This window comes from Otolemur garnettii, unplaced genomic scaffold, assembly GCF_000181295.1.
Source record: "Otolemur garnettii isolate 467f Iridium unplaced genomic scaffold, OtoGar3 scaffold00050, whole genome shotgun sequence".
Lineage (NCBI taxonomy): Eukaryota > Metazoa > Chordata > Mammalia > Primates > Galagidae > Otolemur > Otolemur garnettii.
In genome coordinates this window covers 9726631-9739147 of record NW_003852445.1, presented here as the reverse complement: position 1 = coordinate 9739147, position 12517 = coordinate 9726631, and the positions used below count along the sequence as shown (strand labels likewise).

The window sequence follows — 12517 nt, the reverse complement described above, 5'->3', positions numbered from 1 at the left end:
ACTTGCTTGAACCCAGGAGTTGGAGGTTGCTGTGAGCTGTGATGCCATAGCACTCTACCCAGGGGGATAGCTTGAGGCTCTGTCTCAAAAAAAGAGAGAGAGAGAGATTTGCAGGTCTGAAAGAAAGCCTGCTGTCAAATTGTCTGCCATATCAAAAGGGCACTATGGAAAAGTGTAGTAGCAAAGAATCACTTAGATTTTTAAATGAGCACATTTGCTCATTACAGTCACAAGCTGCAGTGCTATATGGAAAAGATTAAGAACTGGGATTCTTTCCTATCATCTTTATCCAAATCAGCTTTGATTTTCCTTTCCAATAAATAATATTGGTAATTGTTTTTAATGGAATCTACTATATTTGCTTAATTAAACATATTTTTGTAACAAGACACTTTCATGATGTGAATGAAATATGTAGCCATTTTTTCCCCAGAGCATCATACATACCATCATCAGTTTCTGAACAGATTTTAGGAGTCACTTCCAAACCTGTTTCACTTACATAGTGGGTACATGACAACACAGCAGTTCATATTGGCTGTGATTAAATAAAATAAAAATAGTAAAAATGAGGTTTACATAGAGTAGTATGTGAACAAAGCGATAAGAAATGTAAAGCATCCTTTTGCAGTCATGATCTGCTAAGTCTTTTCAGACTTTCAGTGAAGGTATTTCACCCTTTACTCTCTTTGGGAAGACAAGCATTAGGAGTCAGGAATTCATATTTAGATCTTGAACATAAAAAAGTCACAGTTTGTCATAAAGAAAATGAATTCACTACAGATAGAACTGATTCTCTTCATATATGGTTCTATGATAAAGTAATTGGGTTCTATTTGATCAATAGAGTATTATGTTCATGATAGTGCTTTTTACATTGAATGGTCATAATGTTCTACTTTATTCTTGGTGCATAAACAGCTAACTGATATCATTCCCTGTGGGAATGGTAAGACATGTACAGGTTGTGTTGGCATAGTGTAATAGTTGAGGAACTGAGTAATTTAGCAATAAATATTTTTGCCAACAAGGTAAGATATATATTCTAAATCCGTGGGTTTGGTATTTTCATCTTCTTTTATTCTATAAATCTTTTCTAATTCTTTCAAATTGTACCTAAACCATCAATAAAGTTACTTGCATCTTCCTTAACATACTATTTTTTAATATTTTAAAATAAAGATTATGTTTATTTATTTATTTTTTTTTTTTTTTACTTTTGAGACAGAGCCTCAAGCTGTCTCCCTGGGTAGAGTGCTATGGTATCACAGCTCACAGCAACCTCCAACTCCTGGGCTCAAGCGAGTCTTCTGCCTCTGTCTCCCAAGTAGCTGGGACCACAGGCACCCGCCACAATGCCTGACTATTTTTTGGTTGCAGCCATCATTGTTATTTGGTGGGCCTGGGCTGGATTTGAACCCGCCACCTTAGGTGTATGTGGCTGGCGCCTTAGCCACTTGAGCCACAAGCACCAAGCCAAGATCATGTTTATATATAAAAATTACTTACTTAAAACTTTTTTGCATAACGTAGATTAAAAAAATTTTTTTAAAATCTTCTTCTATAATAAATGAGATTCTATCTAAAATGAAGAAAAGCACACCAGGCTGCTTTATTTTTCCTAAGTACTCTTTGTAGGTTGTTGCAGGGACTTTAATGTTTATACTAGTAATTTGTAAATGATCTACATGTGCTTCTCTAATATTGTCTCACTCAAAAATATAATTAAAGAACATCTGAAAAACAGAAAGTAAATATATTAACAATTGTAGCATTATTCAGGATTTATTTTTCTTTCTTTCTTGAGAAAACCTACTGGGAGATGAAGGAAAACCTCTGTTTGGAGCACTTCAAAATAGGCAGGTATGTATGTTCCAGCAGGGTACATGTAACTCATGGTATGCTTATTTTTTCCTTCTTTTTGGGAGGGCCGGGGGAGGATTCCATGGTTAACTTACAAGTTCTTTACAGATCTTGAGCTGAGTGTGGTAGTACACACCTTTAATCTCAGCTACTCAGGAGTCTGAGGTCGAAGGATCACTAAGGCCAGGAGTTTGAGGCTGTATAGTGCTATAATCATGTATATGAATAGCTACTACACTCTAGCCTGAGCAACAGTGAGACTGTCTCTCAAAAATTTTCTTTTGTTACATTATTTTTATAAAGATTAGCAGAATTCTGTAGGGAAAAAAGGAGCTGCTTCAGTCTTACAGGAAGCTGAATGACCAGTGGTGTGCACTTTGCAGAGATTATTTAATATAGACGTTTATTCTATTTATTTATTTACAGTTCTCACAATTTAATTAATATGGGAGTTTAAATTCACACAGATTTCAGGTGATACTTGATTACTTTTTCTCCCTTGTTCTTTATTGCAAATAACAATCCTGTTGTCTTCTGTGTTTTCCCCCCTTATACAATGTAGATCGTTAATGCCAGTTTAACCTGTAGATAAGTCATCATACTGAGTTCAAGAATAAAACTAAGCTATCTTTGATGGCCAGCACCAGTATAATAGTTGGGGCTACAGGCACCCACCACAATGCCTGGCTATTTGCTCAGTAGAGACAAGGTCTCGATTTTGCTCAATCTGGTCTCAAACTCCTGAGCTCAAGCAATCCGCCCACCTCAGCCTCCCAGAGTACTAGGATTAGGTGTGAGCCAACATGCCCAGCCAAAAATTTTTATAGGTATTAAGATATTATATTGCTGGGCATGGTGGCTCATGCCTATAATCATAGCACTCTGAAAGGCCAAGGTAGCTGGTTCACCTGAGCTCACAAGTTCAAGACCAGCCTGAGCAATGAGTGAGACCCTATCTCTACTAAAAATAGAAAAACTAGCTGGATATTGAGGCTGGTGCCTATACTCCCAGCTAATGGGAAGGCTGAGGCAAGAGGATTACTTGAGTTCAAGAGTTTGAGGTTACTGTGAATTATGATGGCACTCTAATTAAGGTGACAGACTGAGACTGTCTAAAAAAACAAAAAAAGGAATGTTGTCATTTGCTTGCAAGAATATAAAATAATGAGTCTATAGCTAATTCTGATAGACTAGAATTGGGTTTTACAATAAATGACTTAGGTCTGTCATCTTTCCTTATCTTTTTATCTTCCCCTTTCTTATAATCTAGCATAATGGTCTGAAAGCATTAATGCAGTTTGCAATTGCACAGAGGATCACCTGTCCCCAGATCCTGATACAGAAACATCTGGTTCGTCTCCTGTCAGGTAGAGTCTTCTCTGAGTTATTACTGTGTTATTATTTATGTGTACTATTTCTTTATGTGTATTATTATGTGTATTATTATTTAATAATAATTATTATTATTTATGTGTATTATATTATGTGTATTATTTCTGGCAGTGTATTTCATTAGCAAACAATGCAGTGCGCTAATTTTGAGCACTCACTAATAAAATATTGCTACCTATATTAGCTTTGAAAAAGTAAATAAATTCCTACCTGTCCCTGTAATACTTGTAATCTTATTTTTAAAATCTGGTATTTTCCAAATGTTTTCAACTTAATGTTCCTTCTACACACCTAGGCTATTGGGTCAATATCAACAACTACTAACATTCATGTATCCCCAGTCTGGTTAGAAAAGGGAGCAATTGTGTGGATAGATAATTTTAAAGTATGTTTAATTTTGTTGGTGTATCAAGTCACGTAAAATAATAGAAATTGTAAGTGTAGTATTCTTACGACTCAGACCCATGCCTCCTTCTTTAAGAGGCAGGCTATAACAGCTAGTTTTCTAACAATTTCCTAAATTGTTAGAATCTAGAAAAAATCTAGAAATTTACTAAGAAGACATATGGTGCTCTCATTTAACATAAGGATAAAAAGGAGGTTAAGAGGTTACATGGGAGTAGAATGATTTTGCCTTCATTTTAGTTTGAAATCTACCGCAAAGCTCCTCTAAACCCAAACAAGTCAGCCTTAAAAAGGGCAATTTGCAAATCTGTTTCTTCAGAAGTCCAAATGTCATTGGGGGGGGGGGGTTAGCTTATTTCTCAGGTATATTTCTACCAAATAAGGGAGTTATTCAGGTTTAAAGCTTTAAAAGCCAGGAGTAGTCTTCTAGCTGAACTAGCAGGCGTTTTTTTCCAACAAAATAAATCAATTTTTTTACTTTGAAAATCTATTCAAACAGATAACTTTACTCCTTGTCAGTTTTCTACCAGCTTCTTAGGTAGCTCTTCCGAAGCAGCTTTCTGCTCCCTCTCTTGGTGTGGAGATTCTACAGCTCCATCCAAGGCTGCAACCCAGATTCATTAGCACTTTCACCATTGTTTTTTAATTTTTTGGCATCCTTTTCCATTTGTCATAATTCAGATGCATTGTTTTACTCATTCTTCCAAATAGTCTCACCACTTTTGTACTTAGCACATATTATGGGACTTATAATGTGAAATACACCTCAAAATAAACATTAAAATAACATTATCTTACCTGGGTGAGGTAGCTCACACCTGTAATCCTAGTACTCTGGGATGCTGAGGTAGGTGGATTGCCTGAGCTCAGGAGTTTCAGACCAGCCTGACCAAGAGTGAGACCCCATTTCTAAAAATAGCCAGGAGGGTACCTGTAGTCCCACCTACTTGGAAGGCTGAAGCAAGCGGATTGCTTGAGCCCAGGAGTTTGAGGTTGCTGTGAGCTATGACAACACAGCACTTGACCAAGGGCAGCAAAGTGAGACTCTGTCTCAAAAAAAAAAAAAAATCCTAGATGGCCCAGACTAAAATGATAATATATAATCTCTAATTAGCAGTAACTGATGGAATTGATGTGGGTTTTGCTATGTAATGTAGCTTTGTGCCTATACTGTATATGAAAGTTTTTCATATAAAAATTCATGAGCAGGGGGCGGTGCCTGTGTCTCAGTGAGTAGGGCGCCACCAGCCCCGTATACCAAGGGTGGTGGGTTCAAACCCAGCCCCGGCCAAACGGCAATAAAAAAAATAGCTGGGCAATGTGGTGAGTGCCTATAGTCCCAGCTACTTGGGAGTCTGAGGCAAGAGAATCGGCTAAGCCCAAGAGCTGGAGGTTGCTGTGAGCTATGATGCCACAGCACTCTACCAAGGGTGACAAAAAAATAAAAAAGTTTATGAGCAGGAGTATTAAGGCTGTAGACTGTATAATAAGGTATAGTATAAGATACAGTCCTTCCCATTATAATGCTTATGAATGAATTTAAGAACCTCTATGGAAACACACTTTATAAAATAGTCAAATGCCATATGTGTGCCCCACAAATAATGTGCTTCAAAAGATAACTGTGGGCCTGTGCTGTTATCTCCTTTAACTTGCAGTAGGATTTGAATTAACCTTGAAGGCAGGGTACATGATAGGCAAGTTGGAAGGAACAAAGACAGTATGCCAAGGGTACTTTTAAGTAAAGGTTGAGGAGATAGGAGAGTGTGTGGTATATTCATAATAGACAAGTTCAATAGGAGTGGTGGCATCTATAGATAGACAGGCATGAAGTTACTTGATGAAAATATAGGCTCTTAAATGCCCCAGAGAAAAATTTGAACTTTATTCTTTAGGGAATTTTTGGAAACTTCAGTCATAGCATTCTGGAGTTAATTTGATATTGATAGGTTAGATTGAAGGAAGGAAATATTAGGAATAATATGTATATCTGAATGTAATAATTCAAATAGTCTTTATTCAATATTTTGAACTAAAAATAGTAACAGAAAAAATGAGAGAAATAAGTCCAGAATACAGAGCTATTTTGTTGTTTTTTTTGAGACATAGTCTCACTATATTGCCCTTGGTAGAGTGCTGTAGCATCATAGCTCACAGCAACCTCAAACTCCTGGGCTCAAGTGATTCTCTGGTCTCAGCCTCCCAAGTATGTGGGACAACAGGTGCCTGCCACAACACCCAGCTATTTTTAAAAAGGGGGTCTCACTCTTGCTCAGGCTGGTTTCAAACTCCTATGCTCAAGCAATTCACCCATCCCAGCCTCCCAAGGTGCTTGGATTATAGGTGTGAGCCACCACACGTAGGCTCTACAGGGCTATTTTGAACAGTTTTTAACTAGTTTAACAAACTGACTTTGTCTAAGTAGCATCTTCTCTGCCTCACTTTAAAAAATAACAGCTTTACTGAGATATAATTCTCGAATTTTCCCCCCTCATTTATATATGTATATAAAACCATGTCTGTTGTCTTGAGTTCTTGATTTCATTTCTTTGCCCCTCTTTCCTTGACTTCAGGATTTATTGTTTTTCCTTAGAGATGGGCCAGATAATAAAAGTGATAGCTTTTGAGCTATCTGGATTTCTTCCAGATCATCAATCCACATAAACTATCTAATTTTTTTCAGGAGGATCTTCTCTTTCCTCATCTTAACCACCCTGCTTTGCATATTCTCTTTTGTTCCCCACCCCAAATTTGTTCACATATATGTATTACAGAACATTCAGAAATGTGCAGTTGGGGGAAAAAAGCGATAGAGGGAGCTTTGCATAAAAGTAATTCTTCTTAGTTATTCAGCAAGTATTTCTTGAACCATCTCTACTTCACTTATGCTACTCCACATAACTTTTCCTCCCGCATCTTATCTTTCAGCCCTTAAATTATATCCCAAGTTTCTATGGACCTTTTCTCAGTTCAAATTGTCTTTCGTTATTATTGCTGTATCTTAGAGGTGTGATATACTAGTTTCTGTATTTTATAACTCTATGATATGTTCATTTTAGATGTATTTCACATGCGTTTTATTTATCTACATTGCTATCTTACTGACTGAATGATATTAACTGTTTGTTTCAGTTGTTCTGCCTAACCTAAAATCGGAAGATACACCATGCCTTCTATCTGTAGATCTGTTTCATGTTTTGGTAAGTGATCAGAAACTTTTTTAAGTCACTCAAGTTTATAATTCCATGTGTTTTCCTCATTCAAATTCAAACTGTCTTCAAGATTATAAATCGTTGGCTTGGCGCCTGTGGCTCAAGCGGCTAAGGCGCCAGCCACATACACCTAAGGTGGCGGGTTCAAATCTCCAGGGGCCCACCAAACAACAATGATGGCTGCAACCAAAAAATGGCCAGGCACTGTGGCGGGCGCCTGTAGTCCCAGCTACTTGGGAGGCTGAGGCAGGAGACTCGCTTGAGCCCAGGAGTTGGAGGTTGCTGTGAGCATGATGCCATGGCACTCTACCCAGGGGGATAGCTTGAGGCTCCATCTCAAAAAAAAAAAAAAGATTATAAATTGTTGGTGCTTAGCATATAAAGTTTGGTTTCTTCTGTTCATTTTGTTTACAAATAGGTACAGATTTGACAGAGACCTTCAAATTCACTTTAAAAATGAAAGCTCATTTACTTTTTCTTTGTAATAGCCTATTGATATTAGTTGGTGTCTGTACAAGCAAGCTTTTTCTAATTCATATTATCCTTCCTCCTCCATTCCTACCCTCACTGGTGCATTTTCTTCTTTACATTATAAGCAGAGAGTGACAGTGTGAGCTGTCTTTAAGTTATTTGGTGATAGGGACCAGAGCATGGATGCATATAGACTTCCCCAAAACAGGTATGCATGGATGGCAGATGTTTTGTGAGTTTCTTACAGAGCTTTTCCATCCCTGTGATGGTATCATTTCTTCAAACTGAGTTCTGCGGGCAGCACCTGTGGCTCAAAGGAGTGGGGCACCAGTCCCATATGCTGGAGGCGGTGGGTTCAAACTGAGTTCTGTAGAGAAAGCAGTGGTGGGGCTGGGAGCATAGAGTTTATGGATACAAGCTTAGTCAGCATCCCCAGCCTTCATTATCCAGGCCTCTGTCCAGTGGTTGTCAACCCTCACTGTCTTTTGGACTCTCCTGGGGAGCTTTGAAAAGAATATAGGAAACTGGGTCCTACTCACAAAGATTCTGGTTTGGTTAGATTGGAGTGAGCCCTATGTATCAAGTGTTATTTTAAGAGTTCCCTGATGATTATATTATCGAATCTAAGGAACCACACTGTTGAGAACCACTACATAGACCTAGAATATGTAGACCAAGCAAAAGGAGCACCTGTTTGGTGGTGATCTTTGTCCTCCATTTCTTTCTTTCTTTCTTTTCCTTTCTTTTCCTTTCCTCTTTCTTTCTTTTCTTTTCTTTCTTTTCTTTTCTTTCTTTCTCTCTCTTTTTTTTTTTTTTGAAGACAGAGTCTCACTTTGTTGCCCTGGGTAGAGTACCAGCTCACAGCACCCTCAAACTTTTGGGCTCAAGTGATTCTCTTGCCTCAGCCTCCCAAGTAGCTGAGACTACAGACGCCTGCCACAACACCCAGCTATTCTTTGTTGCAGTTGTCATTATTGTTTAGCTGGCCCAGGCCAGGTTTGAACCCACCACTGGTGCCATAACCACTGTGCTGTGGATGCTGAGCCTGTCCTCCATTTCTGATACATTATATTCTAAGATATTCTACTGAATGACTAGGACAAATATTGTGGTTATTTAAAAAAAATAAACACAGTGCAGCATCTGGTGCCCTTCACATTTAGGTATGAGACTAATTTGTATTGGTCTTTTATTGTTACCCATGCTAATATCCATTTTTCTCTCATAGGTAGGTGCTGTGTTATCATTCCCATCCTTGTATTGGGATGACACTGTTGATCTGCAGCCTTCATCAGTTAGTGCTTCCTATAACCACCTTTATCTCTTCCATTTGATCACTATGGCACACATGCTTCAGATACTTCTTACGATAGACACAGGTAAAGCTTCCATCTGGGTGTTGAATTTCTAAGTTGTATGTTATGTCTTTTAAATGATTATCATTTGTTTCTGAATGCTATTTAAATAGGGAAAGGGAGAATAAGATGTGAAAGGGATCATTAGCTGAAACTATTTGGTTCTTTAGTTTTCAGCTGCTCGGCAGAAATGCAGGAGACCACAAATTCCCCATTCTCAAGGTCTTTTCAAGGTTTATTCCTACATAAGTACTCTCATCCCTTTTATGAGCCTGTCCATAAAACCATTCTTGATTCTTCTAGCCAGAGTGATAGCACTGTGTTCACCTTATAGCATTTAACACTTGTTTTATAGTTGTTTGTGGTTATATCTAATTACTCCTGTCCCTGTTTCTCCTTTGTCTCTGCTCTTACACCTCAAGTGTAAGTTTCTTAATGATAGGGAACAATCAGATTTTAAAATCTTCTCTCTTAAGCTTTGAATATCTACCAGTCTTTGTTAAACCCAATAAGTGCTCATTAAATGTTTTTTGAATAAATGTTCCTTTGAAACTGTATGAGTGGCTTGGCGCCTATAGCTCAGCCGGCTAAGGCGCCAGCCACGTACACCTAAGGTGGCGGGTTCGAATCCCCAGCCCGGACCCGCCAAACAACAATGACGGCTGCAACCAAAAAATAGCCGGGCGTTGTGGCGGGCGCCTGTGGTCCCAGCTACTTGGTGCAACCAAAAAATAGCCGGGCGTTGTGGCGGGCGCCTGTGGTCCCAGCTACTTGGGAGGCGGAGGCAAGAGACTCGCTTGAGCCCAGGAGTTGGAAGTTGCTGTGAGCTGTAATGCCACGGCACTCTACCCAGGGGGACAGCTTGAGGCTCTGTCTCAAAAAAAAAAAAAAGAAACTGTATGAGTGATATAAAATTATAGAATTGTGCTATAAATGTCTTTTAGAGTCTGGCTGTTGTTGTTGTTGTTGTTGTTTGAGACAGAGTCTCACTCTGTTGCCCTGGTTAGAGTTCTGTGGCAAAATCCAAAACACCAACTGCTCACAGTATGGAACAACAGAAACTCTTATTTTTTGTTGATGGGAATGCAAAATGGTGGCGTTACTTCGCAAGACAGTTTGGCAAGTTTCTTATCAAACTAAATATACTCTTACCATGTGATCCAGCAGTCATGTTCCTTGGTTTTTACTCAAATGAATTGAAAGTGTTATGTTCACATAAAAACCTGTGCAAGGATGCAGCTTTATTCGCAATTTCTATAATACATAATTGCCCAAACTTGGAAGCACCCAAGATGCCCTTTAATAGACGAGTGGAGAAATAAATTTTAGTACATCTAGGGAATGAAATATTATCCAGTGTTAAAATGAGGCATCAAGCCATGAAAAGATAAAAGAAAAAACTCAAATGCCTGAAATGCCTATCACTAACTGAAAGAAGGCAATCTGAAAAGGCTACGTGCTTTATGAACCTCACTATATAACACTCTGGAGAAGGCAAAACTATGAAGACAGTGAAAAGATTAGTGGGACAGAGCTAAGGGGATGGGGGAGGGATGAATAGGTGGAGCATAGAGGATTTTTAAGGCAGTGAAATGTTCTGTATAATACTACAGTGGTGCATAAGTATCATTATACATTTGTCCAAACCTATGGAATCTATACAGCACCAAAAATGAATCCTAATGTAAACTATGGATTTGGGGTGATAATGATATGGCAATGTAGGTTCATTTATTATAACGAATGTACAACTTTGGTGCTGGATGTTGACAAGTGGGAGAAGTGGTATGTTTATGGGGACAGAGAGTATATGAGAACCCTCTGTACTCCATGCTCAGTTTTACTGTGAACCTAAAACTGCTCTAAAAAGTAAAATTTATGGCTTGGCCCCTGTAGCTCAAGTGGCTAAGGCGCCAGCCACGTACACCCAAGGTGGTGGGTTCGAATCCAGCCCAGGCCCGCCAAACAACAATGACGACTGCAACCAAAAAGTAGCTGGGCATTGTGGTGGGTGCTTGTGGTCCCAGCTACTCAGGAGGCTGAGGCAGGAGACTCGCTTGACCCTAGGAGTTGGAGGTTGCTGTGAGCTATGATGCCATGGCACTCTACCCAGGGGGACAGCTTAAGGCTCCTGTCTAAAAAAAAAAAAAGTAAAATTTATTGATTAAAAATAAACATCTCAGCTCCGTGCCTGTTGCACAGTGGTTATGGTATCAGCCACATACACCAAAGTTGGTGGGTTTGAACCCAGCCTGGGCCAGCTAAACTACAATCACAACTGCACCAAAAAATAGCCGGGCATTGTGGCAGGCACCTATAGTCCCAGCTACTTAGGAGTCTGAGGCAAGAGACTCACTTAAGCCCAAGAGTTTGAGATTGCTATGAGCTGTGACGCCATGGCACTGTACCGAGGGCAACATAGTGATACTCTGTCTCAAAAAATAAATAATAAAATAAATATCTTATTTTATGGGTGTATGCATTGTCAAACTTATCAGTTAAATACCTTAATATTTATACATTTCATGGTATATAAAATTTGCCTCGGCTCGGCGCCTATGACTCAAGCAGCTAAGGTGCCAGCCACATACACCTGGGCTGGTGGGTTCGAATCCAGCCCGGGCCTGCCAAACACTGACATCTTTAACCAAAAAAAAAAAAAAAAAAAATAGCCAGGCGTTGTGGCGGGCGCCTGTAGTCCCAGCTACTTGGGAAGCAGAGGCAGGAGAATCGCTTAAGCCCAGGAGATGGAAGTTGCTGTGAGCTGTGATGTCACAGCACTCTACCCAAGGCGACAGCTTGAGGCTCTATCTCAAAAAAAAATAATAATAATAATTTGCCTCAAACCAAAAAAAAGAAAGAAAAATCACATACAACTATTGAGCTCTAACATTTGTGTTGTTTTGGGGTTTTTTGTTTGCTTTTGAGTCTCACTTGGTCACCCTAAGTAGAGTGCTGTGACATCATAGTTTATAGCAATCTGAGTCTTTTGGGCTTGAGCAAACCTCTTGCCTCAGACTCCAGAGTAGCTGGGACTATATAAGCATGCCACACCTGTCTAATTTTTGTATTTTTAGTAGAAACAAGGTTTCACTCTTGCTCAGGCCGGTCTCAAACTACTAAGCTTAAGAGATATATCAGCCTTGGCCACCCAGAGTGCTAGGATTACAGGCATGAGCCGCCATACCCAATCTGAACTCTTAACATTTGAATTGAAAAAAATCAGTATGAATGTATGATATATCATCCTCTTTTAAAAAAAAAATTCCTAAAGAGATCGTATTTGGAAAATGAAAAGGAATAGCAATATTCATTCAAGATAATATAAAATTACTTGAGACAGTTTTAACTGTGACCTTTCAGATATATTAGTGCATAAACAAAAACATTTTTAAAACAGTAGAGCACTATTCAAAAGTGCCATAACCATCCATCACAGCAAACTGCAAAGTAGGCATTTTTATCTGCATTTTAATAGAATAATACTAAAGTTCAGAGAACTTAAATCACTTACTAGAGCCTTAATATAAATGGCAGAGTCGGCAATTACTGGAAATGCTTACGATGTTCCTTACCAAGGATAGGTCAGTGGAGGAAAATGACCTCACAAAGTTCTTTTTATGGGGCTCTGAGTATGAAGGCAGGAAGCCACCAGCAATTGAATTAGCTATTTCCTAGGAACCCAGAGCAGGAATTTTTTTTTTTTTAAGTTAATAGACTTTCATTTTTAGAGCCATTTAGCAGGAACCCACTAATTTATTTCCCTGGTCATATAATAATGAAGTAAATGTTTAATATCCACTTTTTTTTTTTTTTTTT

At 38.8% G+C, this 12517-nt stretch overlaps 1 protein-coding gene across 1 annotated transcript in view; it reads left to right on the top strand.

The window, feature by feature from the left end:
- The window catches only part of UBR1 (ubiquitin protein ligase E3 component n-recognin 1), a 137337-nt gene that overhangs the window by 97516 nt on the left and 27304 nt on the right, over positions 1–12517 (top strand). The window contains exons 36-39 of the mRNA XM_023514258.1: positions 1808–1863; positions 3134–3230; positions 6793–6860; positions 8572–8722. Of these exons, the coding sequence (XP_023370026.1) occupies positions 1808–1863; positions 3134–3230; positions 6793–6860; positions 8572–8722 (372 nt within the window). The remainder of the gene's footprint in view (positions 1–1807; positions 1864–3133; positions 3231–6792; positions 6861–8571; positions 8723–12517) is intronic.